This window comes from Orbicella franksi, chromosome 12 (genome assembly GCF_964199315.1).
Source record: "Orbicella franksi chromosome 12, jaOrbFran1.1, whole genome shotgun sequence".
Classification (NCBI taxonomy): Eukaryota; Metazoa; Cnidaria; class Anthozoa; order Scleractinia; family Merulinidae; genus Orbicella; species Orbicella franksi.
The window spans coordinates 1074204-1096504 of record NC_138156.1 but is presented as its reverse complement, the minus strand read 5'-3'; the positions used below and the strand labels follow the sequence as shown (position 1 = coordinate 1096504).

The window sequence follows — 22301 nt, the reverse complement described above, 5'->3', positions numbered from 1 at the left end:
AAACCAGCAATATTTGTTAGTCAAATGGCGAAAGACGTATCAAACAACAGTGGGGAAGAGCTTCATGGGAACTATGATGTCATAACTTATAGAGAGGCATTATGGGATTATTGCAAAAATCCCCAGCCAGCCCCAGTCGGTCTATCTTTGAAACATTCTCACCACGCGAGACGAAACAAGAGATGGACACAGAGCGACCATTTACAGTTGCTTTTTCGTTTGGCGTTGTTTGGATCGTTTTACCTTATCTTGGGGATTTTGTGGTGCTTCCAGTGTGGAATAACCTGAACATCGGAGTGTGCTTTTTGGCCATTGTCTTGTGTGTTTCGGTGTACTTCACTGAATACCTGGCAATATTTCCTATCAGTTACAGGTGGACTAATGTTGTTCTTCACACTGATCTAGTTAAAAGTGTTTGATCTGTGCCAGTTTTGATGCTTTTAAACAATGAATTGGGATGTTTCTTTACACCGAGTTATATTATATTCTTCACGCCGTGCTATATTCAGTCTAACGGGAGTGACACTCAGGTCAGCCGCAGTGCAGACTTCCACTGCGATTAACCTGCAGAATAATTAATCCCCTTTAATTTACGGTCAGCACGCGATAATGGAAATAATACGATATACCGTATTTTCTCGATTAAACGGCGGGTCTCCCACGTAGATTCGTAAATATGGCCCTCAAAGAATTTATTTTAGATATTTTAAAGCTCTAAAAATAATGAATAAAAACTCTAATAAACTCCAGGCTCGAATAAACTGCAAAAGTCAATGAATGCCTGATCCGCGAGTCAGGTTTAAAATAAACATCAGGGGCGTTTAATCGAGAAAATATAGTATGCTTAAAAGGTCTGTAGTCTGTAGTCTGCAGTCTGCAGTCTGCATTTTATCCCCGGTCTACAGTCTGTATTTTACCCTCTCCCTGGGGGAGGGGGGAGGGCAGCATACTTGGGTATCATTTGGGTGGGTATGTGACACCCAGGCTTCCAAATTTGGACCCTGTTTAAAAGAATTTGCATTCAAAATGATACCCCATTCTAGAAATAGGTTGATTTTTAATACCACGTCCTATAGCTTTAGTAAATTTCAATAGCCTGTTGTTGTGAAAAGTTCACTACCTTACGATAGCATACCACACGCAACACAGGGTGCAATGATTTGATTTGTTCATTAAGGTATTTATCAGGCAAATTCTCTAAGAATAATTTCAAATGGCTGCTGATAATCTGATGAACGTTCGAACATTCAAAATATTATACCCCGTTCTTGGAAACGTCTTTCAAAAAAGGATACCCTGTTCTAGATCTGGAGTCCCAAAATCACGGCCCTGTTGGGTGGCACATACCTGTATAGGTATTGTGGGGGAGTACCCCCTGGGATTTTACCCTCGGTCTGCATGTTACCTGGGTCTGCAGTCCAGTCTTCATTTTACACTGATGGCAAATAAATGTGAAAGGTGGGGAAAGAAACGTCAGTCCATTAAGTATCGAAAAAGCCCCACCCTATATAAAACAGGTAAAAAACACTGGAAAATTATGTTCTGCAAACCCTATATAATGTTTATTAGGTTTCACTGAGTTTTACAATTGATTGTGAAAAAAATATAAAAACCTTTCTTAAAATAGACAATATCTGATTAGATGGCAGTCTAAAGTGTCAAATGAATGCTAATGAAATCAAATGAAAACTGACCTTTCCCTAAAGCATGAGCCATTAGAGAGAGACCTGGTAACTGCATCTGAATTGTAATACTAGGCTTCACAAAGTCAAAGTCAAATTTCCCAACCTGGAGTCCCTTTGCACGATCAAAAGCCTGATGGGAGGGATCATGCTAGGAATCAAGAACGCCTCTTGCCTGCATTCCACCCCCCCGCCCCCGCCCCTTACAGGATTAACATTGATAGGTGCATTAAGTCTGAAACATCATTGGCATATGTAGTATCTGTAGCTAGTATTTGTAGTAAACTCAGTCTGTGTGAAAGATGCATAACCCGAAACACTGTAATCTTGTATGTATAATTACTGATTTTCTCATACAAGATGTAGTGTCTGTATGTCAGCAAAACAAACCAAAAGCAAACCACTTGACAACAATATTCCTGTCCTCCAAACCTCAAGAGCTTAGGAATCTACCATGCTTGACACCACCTCCACACCTTGTGGGTTCCTCCCACAGAAAGAAAGAACCCTTATTAAAGAAAGAAGTTAAAATGAATGTAGATTTGCCACTGCTTTTAATGTCCACTGTTCGACTCAGTCTTGGTCCATAAACACGCAAAAAAAGAACTTGACCAATATCCAGCCATCTTGACCTCACACTTGGTCAATCACCCATACATATTTTGAGTCACAAATTAAGCTATATCTCTTCTCTAAACAACTCGAACATAGCATGAAGTAACTAACATTTTGAACATTCAATTCCTTTGAATATCCACTGCTCATTATTTATATAGTTCAGTACATCTCCCTGTGTTTGCACTTTAGTTACTTGTCTCTTTCATTCCCTTGGTCTTATTTTGTTTTGCATGTGAAAGGCAGGGAAATAACTCAAAAACCGCAAGGTTCACTTATCCCCCTGTCTCAACTTTAAACACATATGTTTTCCTAAGTTATTGTAATTTTCTTCAGAAATGTGTATTAAGTGTCAAGAGTAAATAAAGCATTGTTATTGTGTTCACAGACACATTGGTAATATGATTTTGTTTCAGCCAGATTTTCCATTTGTAGGCTCCTTGTAGTGACAGGGTCCGCAGTTCAAGATTTGAGAGATTGAAAAAATGGCAAAACCGTGAAATTTAATCTACTGGTGTACAGTTGTTTTCCTAGAATTGCAAAAATTAATACTCACAAAAACAGTTCCTGAATGTCCATGAAATTAAGTATACACGAAAATTAGTAAGAGTAAAGTAACAACATTTGGGGAACTTAAACAATGAAAATCACGGTAATAGAATAAGGATGTGTTGCCGTGTATTAATCACTACTAACCAGTTCATCATCTGTTGTTATTAGCAAGTTTTCCCCTGAAGGAGAAATCAACGCTCGACTTGGTTGGTCAATATGCTATAGCATTCCAGCTGCAGTGTACGTGGTCTTGTGGTCTTTATCTGGGTTGCCACAGTCCATATTCCATCTTGTAACTCTGGTAACTTACTTAGGCCATTTTGCAAAAAGAGTCCTAGAAGCTTTATTTCTCCACAAGTATTCAAAGAAAATGTGTTTTGTACCCGCAGTAGAGGTAATGGCAGTGTTTTTGCTTGTTTTGATTGTTGTGACAAGAGATTGTTGTTTTAATTGTAGAAGGAAATGCCAAGGAACCTCAGTTTTCAGAAACTATAAGTGGTACACACCCTTGGTTGGTTGTAAAGTTCCTCCTTGACTTAGTTCTGCTGAACTTTTGCAGTATCCTTAATCTATTTTCATGCCCTTGGGTCACTGGTGTGGGAAGGGGTGGTGGTGTTGTTTAAATGTCAAGTGATTGCAGCTGATGTTTGTTGGAGTGTTCACTTGGTGATTTTGTGGTAATTAATGCAGTTTGGTTTTTTATGGGTATAAAATTTTTGCTAATGGTTTTTGGATGCAGTTAAGTCGGATTTTAAGAGGGTATTTTGGGCCTAGGGGGAAGACTCCCATATGAAAAGGTTGGGGATGCTCATTGGAAAATTTAAATTAAATAAAGGAGACTAATCTGGGCGTGGCTCAAGCTTTATTTGACCCCTAAAAGACACCACTTAAAATGGAATTGGCTTGATTACCAGCCTCTGTTCAGGAAAGGAGCCTGTGCTAGTAGACCAGGCTTGAAAGACAGGAAGAAATGAAGCCTAAAAACAGAAATAAGAGTGTTTCTTTTATTATTATTTCTTTGAGTGCAAAAATTAGTGGCGTTTTGTCATGAACAGCCTAAAGGAGACAACAAGCATCCCCAACCTTTGTTATGAGAGTCCCTTCCCCAGGATTTTGGGAGGGGTAAGGATTTTTTTGTTTGATATAGGTCAACGATTCTTGGACATGAAGACGTCAGGTTCTAAAAGGGTATTTTTGGGGGGGAATAAGGATTTCTATGTTTGATATACATTGTAACTGCTATCATTTAGAACTAGTTGTTCACAAACTGCATCCAGCATTTATAATGCAATGCTAAAGCAGCTTCTCATGTCTTCCCAGGTTGCCATGTTCTATGGGCTTGGTTCTGTTGTACAGCATTACTGGTGTAACATTTATACTCAAGGGTCTCTTGCCGATGAGTTGTCTTCAAATCATATTGCAATAATTGCTGGCATTGTTTTGTGGCTCTTGGGAGAATCCATCAATTTCTATCATCATGCTACTTTGGCCAATCTCCGGCCAAGTGGCACATCATCAGGTTATGTCATTCCAAGTGGGGGATTTTTCCAATTCATAGTGTGTCCACACTATTTGGGGTGAGTGTTGTGTTGTGGTGCATAGGGCTTGAAAAACATGCAGTCCAGTCATCCAGGACAAGTACATTTTCCTGCTGAACTTGTAATTTTTAATTTTCAAAACAGGCAAGGGCCCAGGCAAGTCGTCAACCAACTGAATATAAAAAGTAAACTAAGTTTTTCCCAGGACAAGCAAAATTTGAGAGCTGCTTGTCCAAAGGGCAAGCTGGAATTCAAGTTTTTTTAAAGCCCTGTGTTCATCAAAAAACTTAGCAGTATATAATTTCTTCTTCATTACCATTATCACAATATACAGTATTATGGAATGGAACTGTTTGGCTTATCAAGTCGAGGGAATGTGGGCACTGGAGTGCTATAAGAAAGCATTATGCAACTTTTCTGCATTCCGTACAGAAAGTAATTATTGTCTGTATACAAAACCACCCACCCTATCCCAAGAAGGTAATCAGGAATCAGTGCTCAGTATAGCTTACTATGAACCAGGTGAATTTATTTGGCTAACAACACTTACCTCAACCTTGATTATTCCAGATATCACAAAAACCTCATCCAATAATTGTTTATAATAACAATAACAACAACAACAACTTTATTTATACTGTTATAAAAAGGAAAAACCATTCAGTCAATGACTGGTATTAATCAGTGACCAGTAAACAAAAATGAATAAACATTAAAAAACATGATTGTCTGCAGTAGGTAGCTGCATTTTTCCCTTCAACTACCACATAGTCTACAATTTGCATCTGAGGTGATTAGAGGTCACAAAGAGCTTATACACTGTAGGGCAAGGACATGTAGTCTTGATGTTCTGGTAGACACTACAATCTTGGTTACAATTGACCCACCTATCTGAAGGCTCCATGTCTGCAATGGCCAAAATTTATTGTCCTGATCACGTACCAAACTTTGGTATTTACTGGAAAATCTCAAATTCTGTCTTGCTGTTAGTATTGACTACTACAAGATTTCAGTTTGAGATCCTCACTCTTCATTTATAAGTAGTTATTGATTAACATATTTTGTTACCTTCAGTGAGTTGATTGCTTGGTATGGCATAGCAGTGGCTGGACAGCACCTGTGCATGTATCTTGCATGGCTAGTTATGGTCAGTTACTTGTCTGGGAGAAGCCATCAGACACAGCTGTGGTACCAAAAGAAGATTGAGAACTTTCCTAAAGACAGGAGGAACCTATTTCCTGGGATTTACTGATTAAACAATGGACTTATTTGTTATAAAGGCATTTTTAGAAAAGCTCTAGATCTCAGATCCAGATCTATGATGAATGAGACTCAAGAGACAAGAACACTTCAGAGAAAACAAATATCAGTTAAAATGTTCCTCTTCAACTTTATTCCCAATGATTCTCTCTTGGAAGAAAGAACTTTGCATCTGATGAAAATACATTTTGTTTGAATTAAACATATGAAACCATTTCTTAGTAAGATTAGTTTAATAGGTACCTGTAATAATAATTATACATGTAAAGCCATAATAATGAGATCATTCATTGAATAGCATGAAATAAAATAATGAAACATACAAAAGTCCATCATCCTTCTAGCCAGGGTCTTCAATACTAACCCCAGCACCAAGAACATAGTGGGGGAGGGGTTAGGGGTAAGGGACAAGACCCTGGAAACCTGGAAACAAGGTTGTATATTACACTAGCTTGGTGAACAAAATTAGCAGTAAATGTTGGATCTTTTTCCAACGCACAATGTCAAAATCCCTCATAATCTATATTTAACAACTAGTTGCATCCACTTATAGCTACAGTAAAATCTCACATATCAGAACCTAATTTCTAAGAACCTTTAGGCTATTAAAGATTTTCTTTGAGACCTTTACATAAGAAACTGTTTTAGTCTGAATTTTGAAACAGGTTTATATTTTATAGAATTCATTAGAAATTAGGAAATCAAATGGAAAAGCTCCAATAGGCAATGAAAAATCACTTGCAATTTTATTTCAGATATGTTGTAGTGTTTTAAAATAGTTTAACTTTGTTCTATTGATGTACAGTAGTATATAAGAACATTGAAAGAAGTAAAATAACTTTAAATATGGGTTTGTATTTGTTTGGATTGCAGTTATTTAAACATGATTATAGTCATATAAATGTTATATGAACCATAGACAGTGCCAAATATCTTCAACTAACAAAAACATTTTTTCTTAAGACAATGAGAACCTTTGGAAATATCCAGGTTCTTATATGTGGGTTTTTACTGTAGGAGTATACAATATGTCTGGCGGGTAACAATTGGTTAAATATCTTTGAGATTATTAAGAACTAGAGTAAACATCTCCAGTTAATACTTGGTATGGCAACTACCCATATCCCCTCTGCTGATAGGTGTTTCCCAAAGTCCTCACATGGGGAAAAGGAACTTACCCTGATACTCACTAGTTAGTGTTTTCTCAAAAGAGATACCGCAGTGAAATAAATACCCACAGAACTTTGAAATCCCCAAATTTATGCCGAGTGTTTTGAATGGAAGAGCAACTGTTATCTATTGAAGACAAATAATTGAATATGTCAAACAAACACAGCGTAACCTGAATCTTCAGTCACTTACAAACAACTGAGAGATGTTCAGATAGGATACCTGCTGATAATGAATTCCTTTCGTTCCATAAATATGAGCTCACCAAAAATCATGATCAGAGGTTGCCATATGTAAACGTTTTATGTTTTACTGACACACCTCCTCCCCACCCCATTTCCCACCTTCTTTACCCCAGCTGCTAGGAAAATGGCAAAATGATAATTTAATGTTTTACTCATGCTATAAAGTACAGCCATCTTCCATTGCCCAATAAGAGAGAGAGGACAAGGCCACAGGGGCAACAATACATCTTCACAATGTATTTCTGCTAATATTCTTGGCAGTTTGGCAGTTGTCCATTCATAGGCTAGCACTAAGAAGTTAGGGAATAGCATCCTTACAAACTATTCTAAACAATGACGATAAAATGTATTGAAATACTCTTCCAAAAAGTGAGAAAAATAATTGCTCTGTTCACATCCATACCAATAATGAATATTAACTATCATGGTGAACAGGATGTCACAGACATCTTGCCAAATTCTACATGCAATTTCTTACAATTGAACAACAATACACTGTTACGGAAAGGCTATTTTGGTTTGTGGGCAATTATTATAAACAAACCAATTATTTGTCTCAAAACAAAGACCAATCATATTGAATTTTTACTTCTAGGAAGCCCTGGTTGTAAAGAGATAACCTTTTAGCCTCTTTAGAAATTGGATTATCCTTCCACTTGTAACATTTATTGTGCTATGACAATCATGTTAAAAAATCTATACAATCCTATACAAAAATTGTTTATGTGTAACTACTATTTACAGTCATAGATATGACCTGTACATTACATTTTTATTAGAGTTCTTTGAATAATTCCATCTAACAAAAAAATAGCATGTAAAGTAAAAATCCTCTAGGTGATCTGTATAAAACTAGGGACGATGGAACCTGCAAGAGAAAATGACACACCTTGTTTGTTAATTTTGTCAATTTAGTTTTTTTAATTTGCCATAAATGCACTTGCACATGTCCAAGGAGAGTTAAGCAGATAGCTATTATGCTCCTTGCCATATATCTTAGAATATCACTACAAAGTGCTGGAATAAAAATAAAGTTGTTAATAAAAGTCTTTTTCTATCACTTTCTGAAATAAAAACTTTCTTGTGGCCTTTACAAAAGAAAAATAATTGGTCAAATGTCTGACAATGTCTAGCAGAGAGTTGAATGCTCAACTAGGCCTCAATTTACTCATGACGTGAGGTTGTTCACCATACATTCCCCATCCCCACATTTGTGGAAATTATTCCCTGCCACTTTACATAAGTTTGGAAGGAATAAACAATAATTACCTTGTGTACTGTTTGCTTTCCTCATGTACTTCCATTTCTTTACTCTTAAACTCATTAAGTTCTTTCCTTATTGCAGCCTGAGACAAATCAAAGCAATGGCTACACTGAATACAGAGTCCTCTGAGTCATCACTTTGCATTGAATACTTTTTCTCAAATGCATCCTTGTCCAAAAATCAACCAGACATGACAACAAATCACAATCAAAAGACATTCCTCTTCTTCAACTTATAACCTAAAAAGTATGCAAAAATTCCTATGCATTGTGTTTGTTCGTTTGATAGTTTGTGGCCAAACTAATTCTGGAAAATATATGAAACAGAATTTTAAAACAAAACTACTAACAGTAATTTTTATTAGTGACAATCATACCTTGTCTTCTGGTGTTAATCTAGTCCAAGGCTTATCCGCTCTGAAAACAACAATATGCAAATCACCAAAGGATATGTCAAACCAAAAAGGCACAGAGTGTTCAAATTAAGGATTCAAAAGTGCAAGGTCTATTCCAAACATGTGGTCTAATTATTCCCCTAAAGAGACATTTCCTGCAGTTATAACAGTCTTCATGTAAAGGTAGCTAAACAGTTGGGGATTGTTGTAAAGCTAGTTGAACACTTTGGACCTGCTTTTAGAAGTGTTGAGCAGGGTGGTGGTCCAGGTCCAAGCTTTGACCAAAGTTGATAGAGTTTTGTTCTTTGGCAATCCACTCAAAGTAGTAGCTCCAATGATTATTTTTGGTGTAATTGCCTGTGACAACTTTCAGTCATAAATTTTTCAGTTCTATGAAATGACTACTTTCACCTGTTATTCAGCAACAACATGAAAGAGTTTTATTTCACTGGGGAAAATCCATCTGCTGATACTAAGAGCTAATATTAAAGTAGACCCCACTTTTTGATAAAGATCCCACCCAAAGACAATAATACAAACAGAAATTTCTGTTTGTACTGTTGTCACTGAAATAAGCTAATGCCTTGTAAATGAAAACACCAGTCAAGGGACCATTTGGGGAGTTGAAATAGGGAATATGAATTTGAAAGGCAATAAAGTTTGGGTTCTAAGTCTTCCTGATGCTCAAGTAATTAATGCTTTTTTCCTGTGGTTACACAACTTTTGCACATGCATCTAGTTGATCATAACATTGAGATGATTGACAAATTAAATTTAACCACAACAAAGAAACTAAATGCAATTATTTTGTAAGTTATACATGTTATTTCAGATTTATTGTAGGGAAGTTTTCAATTGAGTCTCATCAAATGAAAATCAAACCAATTACTTACCAAATAGGCTACTCAGTCAAATGTCTCAAAGTGTGGTGAAAACCAAACCAATTAGTAATTCCCTGATTACTTTCAACACTCCACTGAAAACCACTCATTTCATCTGAAAATGACGATTTAGTTAGCAGAGATGCCCTCACCTTCTATCATAGTCATGGACATCGACACATTCAACATAGTCATTAAACTTGAGGATCTTCTTCGCTCTCAGCTCTTGGACTGTGGGTCTTCTGCTTAACTGAAAAACAGCAAATTATTATAAATAGTTGTGATTGTTATTTTCTTCAGCCAACAGAAAAAAAGCTCTCTCAAGCCAAAGGATTGTTTAATATCTTTAATATCCCAAATAAAAGCCAAGAAAAGCTTTTCTTTTCAATGGCATTCTTTAGATAGGAACCCTTTTGCAAGGAATTCCCCTCATGAAGTTGAAGACTTTTTTGACATGACTTTGTGAGGATCTCTCTAGGAATTTGATCACAAGACCTCTAATTTGATCGCATTGACACTCTAATAAGTTCTTTGGAAAGTGAAATGCAAAAAAATTGCCCCAGTTATGCATAACATTAGAGCTGTTAATGACTGGTAGGTGATACAAACCTTCCTTGTTAAAACTCGTTTCTTTTCTTCTTTTTCTTCTTTTGCCTCTTCCTCTGACGATGCTGCAATGTGGAAAATAGCTTATGTCAAAACAGTCTCAGCATAGCACATCTTTAGTCATTTACTCTTTAAGTCATCAGAGTGATCAACCAACAACATCTTCAAAATGTCACAATTTTGCAGACAAGCAATGAGGAACAACCTGGAGATCACAAAGTTATGGCTATTGTCTTGATGCTAAAAAAACACTGAGAAAAAATTAAATTATGAGAGTTTTTTTGGTTAGGAGGTCCAACTACAAAATGTAGATTTGCTTTATGTCTTGAGTAGAGCCCCAAGCTATAGACCTGGGCTTCACTCAAAACAGAGTAGTTTTGCTTTCTACTTACGGCATAATGTTCCAAGACTCAGTTGAATTGTTTTAGGTAAGTAAGTAGACAACAGTTTTGGTTTTGGCAAATTGTCTTGGAGAAACAAGGCATGGAGTATGAAGCTGGCAACTTGTTATTTAGCTGCAATGTTGGTTGCATCTAAGCATGAACACAATAGGAAAACACATTCAAATTGGGTATCACATTCCACTTTTTACTTGATACTACTTCTATGGGTCAGGTAGCAGCTCTTGCAAAGCCTCACAGGACTGGCTCAATACCCTTTGATAGAATGATACAACAAGCAATAGAAACGAGGCCCCTAACCCCAAAACAATGACTGCTACACTTTGATGACAAAAAGAATTACAAGCCTAGAAGGGCTACTAGACTTCTGGCTTGTATTCCATTTTGTGTTTGTTTTAATTAGAAACAACTCACATTTCAAGATATTTCTCTCCCTAAGTTCCTGTGCTGTGGGTCGAGTGCTGAGTCGTCTGCAAAAGGAATAACAGAGGGTTACTTATTACTAATAACATTAAATGTTATTATACAAATTTTGTCCTCACACACGCTCTAAATCTTCACTCAGACAGTTAAATTTTAACACTAGTTATGTATGCATTGGTATGACCGGTACAACAATATAACGTTTGAATGACTCTCAAGGCATTGTCACTGATCATTATTAAAACCTAGTGGTTGGCTATTTGGCAAACACACAATAATTTAAATAGGCAGCCCTGAGACACTGGCAAATTTGTTATACAATTGGCTGCAGACACTGTTGACCACTGAGCATAGGGCCAGTTTTTCATACATCTTGTCACAGCTGTAAACCAAAATCATTAATGTTTTTAAACCAGGTTCCAATAACTTGGTTATCATATGCTAAAATAATGTTCCATGTAGACTACCTGTTTTTGGACTTCATCAATTCAAAGCCGTTTCATTGATCTACTAGTGGGTTACTCTTATTGACTTTCATAGTTCAATGGCTATAAGCTTTGCTTTGCACCACCTATCAGCCTATAGAAACTTTAAGTACAAAGTTGAGTTGTTAAAAGGAAACTTTCAGCATGGAACTGTAGTTATATTGTCAAATGGATTATACATTAAAATAAGAAGAATATCATTTAACTTCCCAGCCATGACAGCATGTTCTACAATTTTACAACCACAAGATGAACATTCCTGATTGATAGTAAAATATACAACCAAAAGGTGCCTGGGAAACTTACAAATATTTTATGCATCTTGACAGGAAATAATAAAGTGCGACCTCCAGATTCCAAATCATGTCACAAAACATGCTAACATTATCACTTGCTCCATTGTGAAGTAAGAAGACTGTTTGCTCTACAAAACATTCTATGCAGTACACTGTTCCTAAAACAATTTGTGACATGCTAAATGCCGCTACACTTCAAATCAATGGAAGCAGCACAAACATCTCTTCAACGTCATAGTCTTCCCACAAGCAAGATGTTCCTTCTTTACAATGCTGTTGTCAACCATAATATGCAAATGTTCGTTGTAAGGCACTTTGCATCTTATCATTATTGCCATAGCATGTCCTGGTGTGGAGTAATTATTGTATATACAAAACACCTGGCATTAATTACCAGTGACAGGCAAATTACAGATTCATAAAAGTAGCATGGGATTATTGACACAAGTTCCCTTAAGATGCAAAATACAACTGTTCATTCCATTCTTGCTAAATAACCCTTTGTCTTTGATCATTTTGTGAACTAAGACAACTGAACAACATACTTCTTATTTTCAAATTAAATGCAACAATGACAGTTTCTTAACAGGTAAGAAACATAGTTTTATTAAAATTCACTTGACAGCCAAGTGACTTCAGACAATCACGGCAGGTGCCTTTTTGTGGTAAACCAATCAAGTAACAGACTTGACAATCTGTTACTTGATACCTGTTAAAAATGTTGTCTTTGGTCAGTTAAGACACAGGTCTCAAAACCTTGTTCCCAAATGTCAATAAAATTAAAGCTACAAAAGGTAAACCATATCCTTATTAAATAAAATTTACACAGTTCTATTGATATGACACCAAAAATTACAGCCACTGAGAACTCTAAACAAATATCACTTCTATAGCTGTTATGGCTGTTATGGCAGCTAAGGCCTGACAAGTCATTCGCTATTTACATCACTACAAACTTTCAAATTTTCACCACTATATTTACAATGTAAACAGACATTAATCCACTGTACACTATACTTCTGTGCAATATTATACTGTAAAGTTGAAAATGAAACAACCCTGCAAAATTAGGAATAGCAAAAGGCTACAAATTTTGAAAATAGCGAGGGTTGTTACTTTCTACACTGTGCAGTACATGTAGTTGCAGACCGCGAAAATTATTGTTTGTAGCTGACTTTTCATGTGGCTCCTGCTCAGTACTATAAATAGCCAGAAATATCATGTGTAAATTGTTTTACCTAAGCATGGGGGAAATTACTTCCCCTTCATTAAAAGTAGTCATCGTGCCTTTAACTCCAGCAGATTAATCAACTCTTCATAGGCAAAAGTTGTGCAAGCACAGGAAAAAAGAAAACATTATTAAAGCTATGATTGCTTATAAGCCAGCAGTCAGTACTGGGAATTAAAACTTGGTTTATGTGTTCACACTTTAGGAACTGACATAACACTGCAACTGCATAGATTTCTCCCTAAACAGTTTAGGTTTTGAAAGGTTGGTTTCCAGCAAGTGTGGTATGTTGTATGTTATAAATTCAACTACAGAGGAGCTAATATGCAGCACAATTAACTTTCCACATGCATTATATATCATGTCACAAATTCTTAGCTGTCCTAGCTCCTCAAAACAATTACATAAAATGACCAAATTTGCATAGTTGTGAAATATTTTTACCATGACAGCACTTTAACAACAAACCAACAAAACAATGTTGTCCTTAGTATTGCCTTAGTTGTTTCGTAAACTTCCTCATATTGCAAAAGCCATGATCCTGGCTCACAGCCAAAGTTTACACATAAAAAGGAGCCTTAGAATCCCCCACTGATCTTTACTGTAAATTGGCTTTGTTTAAGAGCAGCTTCGCCGAAACATCAACTAGACTTGGAAATGACTCGGAAATGGCAAAAAAATCGAATTTCTTCAAACTCGCTCAGAATGAAGCCCTACGGGCACTAGTAACAAAAATATTGTTTTAAGTTTGCCAAATCAAAAATTATTTTTTTTACACAATTTTTTCGTTTCGATGCCCCAAATCGGCCAAAATCGATCGAAAATGAGCAGCGTATTCAGAGGATCGTAAACTCAAAAGTAAAAATTTTCATTACAAACTGATTGCACGTCGTATTTGTACTTTCTTTCCTATATATTTAAAGCTAAATAGATTGGGATTTGATTAGAAGTAAAATATTTGACGAATTTTCTAAGTTAACGACCCTAGACACCTTAACAAGAGGTCTACATTTGGCCTATTTTCAAATGCTAAAAAAGCGTTCTGGTACACAGCTTTCCCTAAAACAACTAATTTGGTCTGAAAGAGCATTGTTTCTTCTTCAAATTAGTGACAAAATTTTGGGGTAAATAAAATTGCAGACACTGCGATAGCGAACTAAATGCAGCACTTCTTCCTGAAAACGTGACCTTTGACCCAAGCATAACAAAACCGATTACTGCAAGAAAACCCGGAAGTAGCCTGCATAGCAAGCGTTACTGTTGGGTTCGGGAGCAAAGAATTACAGCACGAAATATGGAGCAAGTAAAAGAGGTGGGAGGGGCAGGGGAAGGAAGGAAACGCTTGCAGACAAACCCCTGGATTTTGAAAACCGCCCACTTGGCCTTTCATGCCTGAGTGCATGCACTGAGATTTCGTGCTGTCATCGGCTGTCATATACAATATCCATAGTGGAAGTGAACTTTGAACCAAAATAAACTTTAGTTGTCAAAATATGTCTGAAACAACGAGCACGCAGTGGGAACGGAGAAATCTTGATGAATTAAATTTGGTAATTTGTAATCAAGCTATATTTCTACTCAATCTGTCTAAAAGGAAAGACTGCAAGGGTGAAGTTTTAGCACAAATCTCCCAGAAAGTTAAAATGTGAGAAATATTCAAGTTGCATTAGTAATCCTTGCGCTCGCAGGATTCAAAATCTTGGATCACTGTATTCATTCGCCCAGGAATCGATACAAGGTAAAATTAGCAAGTCAACTCCTACAAAGGCAACTCCAGTAAAGAAGCGTTTGCTGGAAACGCCAGATCCGCACATCGGTTCGAGTGTTGTCGCCTGCAGCAAAAACGAACAACAGAAAGTCTTCTCGGCAAACTTTGGAATTTGGGCAGGAGAGGCTTCAAACACCTGAGAGGGAAAATAACGATAATCTTGACCAGTATCTGAATAAAGATAATCTTCCCCTAGGCAGCCTCCAAGTCAAAGTTGTTTATAAAATGTCCTCGTAAGAATTCCCCGCAATGAGACGACTAAATTTTTGGTAAGGCAAATATGTGACAAAAACTGGCATGCCGCTGCTAACACTATAACAAGTCATTCAAAATTGTACCCAGAGGTTCTAAATGCTGTCAACAAAAATGCACCTAATGAAATGTCAGAGTACCTATGACAACATGTTGCCATGTAACAAGCCAGACGAAATCACTAGGTTTTCCCACGCAGTAGTACGAATTTTAGTGCGAAAACTAACTGAACTCCACTGACAGTTTCCATGGGCAACCCCAAAATAAACAATCCCCAAAAATGTTAAGTGAAATTCACTGTCTTCATGAACAGTTAGAAGCTAGAGTCAAGTTCCATGACAGTATAAAGAAATACTGAGTGAACAAAGTTGACACAAACAAATAAAATCAAGCACTTTTTAAAGGTAATGGAACTTGACTCTAGCTTCTAAATGTTCATGAAGACAGCCAATTTCACTGTACAATTTTGGGGATTGTTTATTTTGGGGTTGCCCATGGAAACTGTCAGTGGAGTTCAGTTGGGTTTTACAACAAACATGCTGTCGGCGTGTACATGGAATTTATAGCAGCAGGCAGGTCACGGAACATTAAACATTTCTTCTTTTAGAGGTTTCCAAATCTGGATCCAGCTTCTTTTGAAGGCTAATCCAAGAAGAGGAATCTGCTATAAATATAAATATTCAGGTAAGTATCGGCTAACATACTTCAAGTTTGCAAATAAATAACGAATAAACCTAACAAAGCGTTTGCTTTTCTTCCAGGTTTTCTTGCAGTAACCTGTTTTGTTACACTTGGTCAAAGGTCACGTTTTCAGGAAGAAGTGCTGCATTCAGTTCACTATCGCAGCACTCGTGCTTTTATTTACCCAAAAATTTTATTTCACTAATTTGAAGAAGAAACAATACTCTTTCAGACCAAATTAGTCATTTTGGGAAAAGCCGTGTACCTAGGCTCGACTTCCGACGCTTTCTCGAGTCCGGTCTACGTTCCTCCCCGAGAAGAGACAGCTGGACGCGTGAGCAGCAAACCATGTCTGTGACATAACTTCATAATGTACTTCTTGCGGCGCTTCAGGTGGCCGGAAATGTCATCTGATGACAATCATAGGCAGGCCCACATGACGCTTACGGCTCGTAAAATTTGTGGCGTTTTCGCCACTTCTTTTAACTTTGGCCCTCCAACCTATTTTGTTTCACATTATTGTTGTGGAAGGGCATTACATGCTGTGTTCTATAGAAGAGTGTTTTTTTTTTTAAGGTATTGCAGAGCTGTTTGATTATGCTGTAGCAACTGTCATGTCAAAGGTCACACATATTGGTGTGCAAGGTGTTGACACCAGGTTTATGTTTTGCTAGTTCGGTTTACTTTGGCCCATTTAAAAATTTAATTTTGTCTGGCGTCTTCGCCAGAGACTGGTGTTTCTTCTCTTCAAGAAGACTAAGGTACACATCAATTTGACTGAGTTTCTTGTTTCTTGAAATCGATGTTTGCGTTTATCCCTCCCTTTATTTACTTTGTTCGTTATCTCACATTCTGGCACCACATGATTCAAATATAGATGCTAACGTATAAGTCTGTTGACTATTTTGCGTGTTGTATATGCCACTATGGTTTACATCAGGCAAGGTTTCATCAGTTGACGGTATTTGGTTAAATATCCCGCTAATGCGATCGCACTTCATATCGCACAACTCCTTTGCTACTGTGAGGAAGCTAATTTATGCAGCCTGCTCGATTCAGGCAGGCAGATTTCTTATTGGTTGAAATTAACAATGCCATGTCCACGAGTCCAGCCGTGAGTTCGGGGGAGGAGCGTGGGCTCTTTTCCCGAACAGCGGCTGGTAATCGAGCCTACCGTGTACCAGAATGCCTTTTTGGCATTTCAAAATTTTAGTTTTGAGTTTATGAGCCTCTGAATATGCCGCTCATTTTTGATCAAATTTGGCCGATTTGGGGTATCAAAACAAAAAAAATTGCGTAAAAAAAATTTTTTTGATTTCTCGAACTTAAAACAATATTTTTGTAACTGGTGCCTGTAGGGCTTCATTCTGGGTGAGTTTGAAGAAATTCGATTTTTTTCGCTATTTCCAAGTCTAGTTGATATTTAGGCGAAGCTGCTCTTAAGTTCTGAGATCTTGGTTAGAAATGGAACATGTTGCTTACCTTATAAGTTTTGTTCCTACTTCATTTTTTCTTTCCAATTTTTCTTCTTCTGTTTTAGCTGGAAAAAAAATTTAAATCATCTTTATTTAGGAAAATTACAACACATATCAAACAAGATAGACTGTTAACTTCCAAAACCCCCTATTTTAAATATTATTGTAACAGCACCCATGTGCCTTAGCTTTACCTAGTATTTCACTCTGACATTTTTTTGCCGATATCATGATGTCATGATACCAGCTAGTGATTACAGGTCCTTAACCATGTTTACATATAGCAGCTGCACACATTTGTCATTTTACATAAGATCACAGAAGTTTTAAGGGAACAGCCAGTAAAGGAAAGTCTTGTGGAGTCAATGACAACGGACACAACAGTCATCAAGTGTCATCAAATGCTGCTACTTTCATAGTTTTCATAGTACCCTTAGTTTCTCAGATCTATCCGTAACCGGAGCTGACATCAATTGTCACTCCCGACTCCCCTTGGGAGATTTTTGTGTCGGTCATGTGATGTGACCATTGGACTTTAGTCGCAATGTGTTCAAGTAAGCGAGTGTTTTGAATCACAGGAGTTTATCAAAAGTTGTTATTGTGCCGTTCGTTTAGCTCGAAGCAAACAGTTCGGTAAGTTAACATTTCGCCTTTGCTATTCAAAGAAACATTTGGAACTTAATACCTTTTTGTAATTTTCAGAAAAAACCTCACTCACGTATACATTCATACGCATATGCCTTTGATGGAAGCCAAGAGTTTTATTCAAGTTGTTGTGACTTTGTTCATTGACCGAGGTCGTGCAGTCGATGTGTGCCTTTTGAGCTTGAGCCCATTGTGAACTGTGAGTTTTTGATGTTTGTTTTGAGAGGAAATAAAGACAGGTACTACGGTACTGACATCAATACAATTACTTCTTCTTATCACTACCTTGTAAAATGCTTCTACATGTAGCTAGTCTTTTTAACTATTAGTTTGAGGACTTTTTTGTACATTGGGTAAAAATCTTATCAAACTCCTCTGCTGGGTGTCTCTTAATTAAACCTAAATCTAAATATAATTTCAGCGGCAACATCCAGAGGACATCACGCCAACTCTGAAACATTAAAATGATAATAAGAACTAAAACAACAAACAAAGCTAATAAAAATTGCATTTAAAAATAACTTAACAAAGTTTACTTTTAAAAATAGAGAGGGATTGACTGGTAACAGTTTCTTTCAGGAGTTTGTTACGTTCAGCTATTGAAACATTTAATATGCAACATTTAGTTACTTTGAATAAACACACATGGCATCTTACGTAACCCCACCCATGAAAATAAGCCCATTAACTATAACCATGCATGTACAAGACCATTCTGGGACATGTTGTTGAAAATGTTTTCACCACTTGACAGGCAACCAAAGTAGGAGGCACAGTTACATATTCATTTAACAGTCCAGGTTTGAGCCCTAGGGCCCGTTTCTCGAAAGCCCCGGAAACTTTTCGGGCCCGTAAAGCCATTTTCAGTCCATCTGTATCTAAAAAGAGAGAAATGTATACGCCTGAAACTTCTTGTATGGAAGGGAACCTCTCTCCATATTAAGAATATGTGAATAAAACAGCTCTGTAGTCGTAAGGTTCGAAATTTTGCTATCGCTTTAAGGGCCCGAAAAGTTTCCGGGACTTTCGAGAAACGGGTCCCAGGCCAGGGTCCTTGCATAGTGTTCTTGGGGAACACACTTTTCTCTTACAGTGTCTCTCCCTGCCCAGGTATATAAATTGGTACTGGGACAAATTCAATGCTGGGGGTAGCCCTGCAATGGACTAGCATCACATCAAATGTCTTTCAAGACTGATGGTGAGTGTCACCTTGTTTATCTTATACCATATATCACTTGAGCTGTGCAATCAGTGACTAGCAGCATCACTTTAGCAAGTGCATATGTTAAGCAATTACTTGGAGAAAACCATTTGTCTGTTGCTTTTTTTTCAAGAAAGGAGATGTAATTAAGTGCCAAATTATTGGACATCTGAGGATATAAGATGCAAGACAGGACTGGTAAATTTCTATACACTGATGAAAGCAAAAAGCAGTGTTTATGAACAACTTGAATAATAAAATACTTCCTTAATATGAAAATCAAACTTGCCCAACACATGAATGATTGATGATCGGCACTTGCCCGACATGCCACATTTCTCTCTGAGAGAATAGACAATAATACTAATTTCCAATCCATTTCAAGACAGTGAAAAATGAGGATTTATGGCTTTGAAAACCCATAATTATAAAGCTATCAGATGAGTTCTCTTGAAAATTTGAAGTAGACAGATCAGAATGTTTTGTAGTAGACGACACTGAGCGTTTTCAGAGCCTCACAAACAAAAAACTAGTATTTGAGTTTTATCTCAGGAAAAAAATCATTGTTTCTGCAGAAATACACTTAGCTGAACACTATAATATGAACGGTTTTCAGCCAGGAATGGTAACTGAAAGGTATAGAAAGATGTTCTTTTAATTTTTTTCCATGAAAGGTCACATTTATCTCAACAGTAGCTGGCACTCTCAGGACTTACATACAGAAATTTTTGCTGGTCGCCAGTGCTTACTGGTTAACCTTAAAATGAAATGTTAAAATGAAACCGTTCCCTGCCCCCTTTAATTTTGGACAAAATAAAAACAGTCACCTAGAAGTCACCATAGAATGATATGTTATGCTCCCAGTCCTTGAACATTTTATTGTGGCAAATCATTAAACATATATTCAAGAAACATGGTCACTTTCACTAAAACTTCTTCAAAATTTAGCTATGATAAACTGACAACAAAAATAGCATACACCATGCAAAACATCAGTCAACAGAATTATTGAAATGAGAATCATTACAATCATGTACTACTGATCACTTTTAAAAACAATTTCGTTGGACACTTAAAATCATTACATGTTATTTTCAGAACACAGGATCTTATCTACTGCATGGTATAATTTTTTGTTCATATGAAAACCTTGCGTCCTTAATTGTCATATAAAAAATTATCAACTGTTGGTCTGGCCTCTCTCTGTTGCATGCAGATAATAATGTCTAATTGAAACTACAGGAGTTTGCAATTTCAATCCATTCATTGAAATCATGGCTTGTGTTGACTGTGAAAAAAGTCTGAAAGCCACTCTGTAACAAAGCGCAATAAAATCTGCTCATGGATGTCTACTCAATAATTTAGGATAAATCTTGAGGTTAGAACACTAAATTATGACACTACAGTAACTGGGATAAAAGAATTAGTAAGAATGATTATCATGACTTAAAGATTATCTTCCTAACACATTATAAACACAAACACATATCTCAAGAAACAGTTATCAACTTCCTCAGTTGAAGCCACCATTTTAACATGAATAAACAACTGGCAGCCTAGAATTGTAGATGTTCATAATATATTGCTTGCATCATCTGCAACATTTATTCTACAGTTGTATTTGAAAACACTCTACAAAATACAACAAACTTACTTAGATCGAGAAGGCCAGCCTGGGTTTGTCCAACCAGGGTGATTATTTGTCGAACAAATAGCATTTAGTTGTCTGTAAGATTCCTCATTAAGAGGGCTTAGATGATGAAATAATATGAACACAGAAAATATCACTCATTTTTCACTGATAATACATGCAGCCTGGCATATTATTCCTTCTTGCTTTCACACCAGGTGCAGTAAAGAATGGCTCTTATCTAATTGGAAGGATAGCTAATGGATATTTATCAGTTCTAGGGCAGGTGTTTGGAAAAATTGTTTGGTGTTAAATATGACCAGACTTTTGTAGAATAACAGACAGCCCAACAAAACAGAAAGAACATAAATTGAATCTGATGTCTCCATTATAATCCTCCCTCAGATCACATATCAATTTCTAGAACTCATTCTGTATTTTAAAGATGTCATGCAATTTCACATTATTTAAGAAAATGAATTTTTCCTTATTCATTAAACAAATAAATTTAACTCTCCCATGTTATGAAAACCGTAAGCTGGTCGGTTCCTATCAGGTGCTTAAAAGATGTTCCACAATTAAATTCCACCCACTCAAACAAACCTGCTTCCCCTCAAACGAGAAAGAACAATAACAGAAATTAATTGTAATTTTAACCTATGACTGCGAGGGAAAAAAAAATTAAAAGAACCCCTGAAGGAATCATTTAGACCATAAGTAACGCTCCGCGTAAGAAGTAGGCAATTACCAGCGGGGGTAAAGCACAAACTACCGTTGAACTTTTATCACGTAATTACTTAATTGAATCAAAATTCCCCCAGCTTATTGGCTGGCTCACCTAAAAGCGCGAAATTTGAATTTTTATTCGTAATTGCACGCAGAACTTGCAGTTTTTTCTCAGATTTGCCGATATACACTTTATCGTTATGCTCATAACTACATCGTGTGGGTAATTTAAAAAGAAAATGAAACGGGGAAGTATTATTTCTGACAAACATTTCGGACGACTAGCGCAATTTGGGTAATAGGACACTACTGACTTTGAGATTTTCATTGTTCTTGTTTACGTTTCAGGTTTCATGTTGACATCCGATCGCGTGTCGATTCAAACAAAAACGTATGCAATTTCGTAACTTCTTATGTAAAAAAATTCATTATACAGTGAAAGAAACGTTATAAAAATTATTCCGCGACGTCTCGTCAAACAGTTCACTATTGTAACCATCTTCGTTTTCCATTTCCAATTCCTGCTTGATATCGGTTCAATGTACCTTCAGTTTGTGATGGAAATCGCTGCTTCTCCGACAGCCGATTCAAACAGAACAGTACACAGATTCGTAACGTATCGCGCTACACAACTGAAAACATTGGATTACAAAGTAAAAATAAGGCTATTGCTGATTTCATTCTTAGAAAAGTTCTTCGAGTTCGTCAAACAGTTCATCCTCAAACGCGTTCATCAAAGGCACAGGATTGTATCCATCGTCCGTTTCCAGTTCCAAACTCCCGCTTGATACAGATTCAAATGTTTTTGTGAGAAAAAGCAATTCTTCGGCGGTAAAATTGTACCCATGGGCTACAAGCATATGTATATTTTCGCACGAGCATA

General features: G+C 36.8%; 2 protein-coding genes across 2 annotated transcripts in view; one reads left to right on the top strand and one right to left on the bottom strand.

Annotated features, from left to right (window-relative positions):
• Window positions 1–101: 101 nt before the first annotated feature.
• Window positions 102–5651, top strand: LOC145463386 (3-oxo-5-alpha-steroid 4-dehydrogenase 1-like). Its single transcript, XM_081447136.1, has 4 exons — window positions 102–373; window positions 3018–3243; window positions 4170–4426; window positions 5462–5651. Exons 1-4 carry the CDS (start codon window positions 102–104, stop codon window positions 5637–5639), a joined length of 933 nt encoding a protein of 310 aa, XP_081303262.1. The 3' UTR covers window positions 5640–5651.
• A 106-nt stretch (window positions 5652–5757) lies between these two features.
• LOC145463385 (phosphatase and actin regulator 1-like) overlaps window positions 5758–22301 on the bottom strand; it is a 39449-nt gene continuing 22905 nt past the window's right edge. The window contains exons 7-13 of the mRNA XM_081447133.1: window positions 17224–17281; window positions 11023–11078; window positions 10211–10272; window positions 9754–9851; window positions 8703–8742; window positions 8332–8408; window positions 5758–7930 (exon numbers count right to left, since the gene is read on the bottom strand). Coding sequence (XP_081303259.1) covers window positions 7915–7930; window positions 8332–8408; window positions 8703–8742; window positions 9754–9851; window positions 10211–10272; window positions 11023–11078; window positions 17224–17281 — 407 coding nt within the window. The 3' untranslated portion in view covers window positions 5758–7914. The remainder of the gene's footprint in view (window positions 7931–8331; window positions 8409–8702; window positions 8743–9753; window positions 9852–10210; window positions 10273–11022; window positions 11079–17223; window positions 17282–22301) is intronic.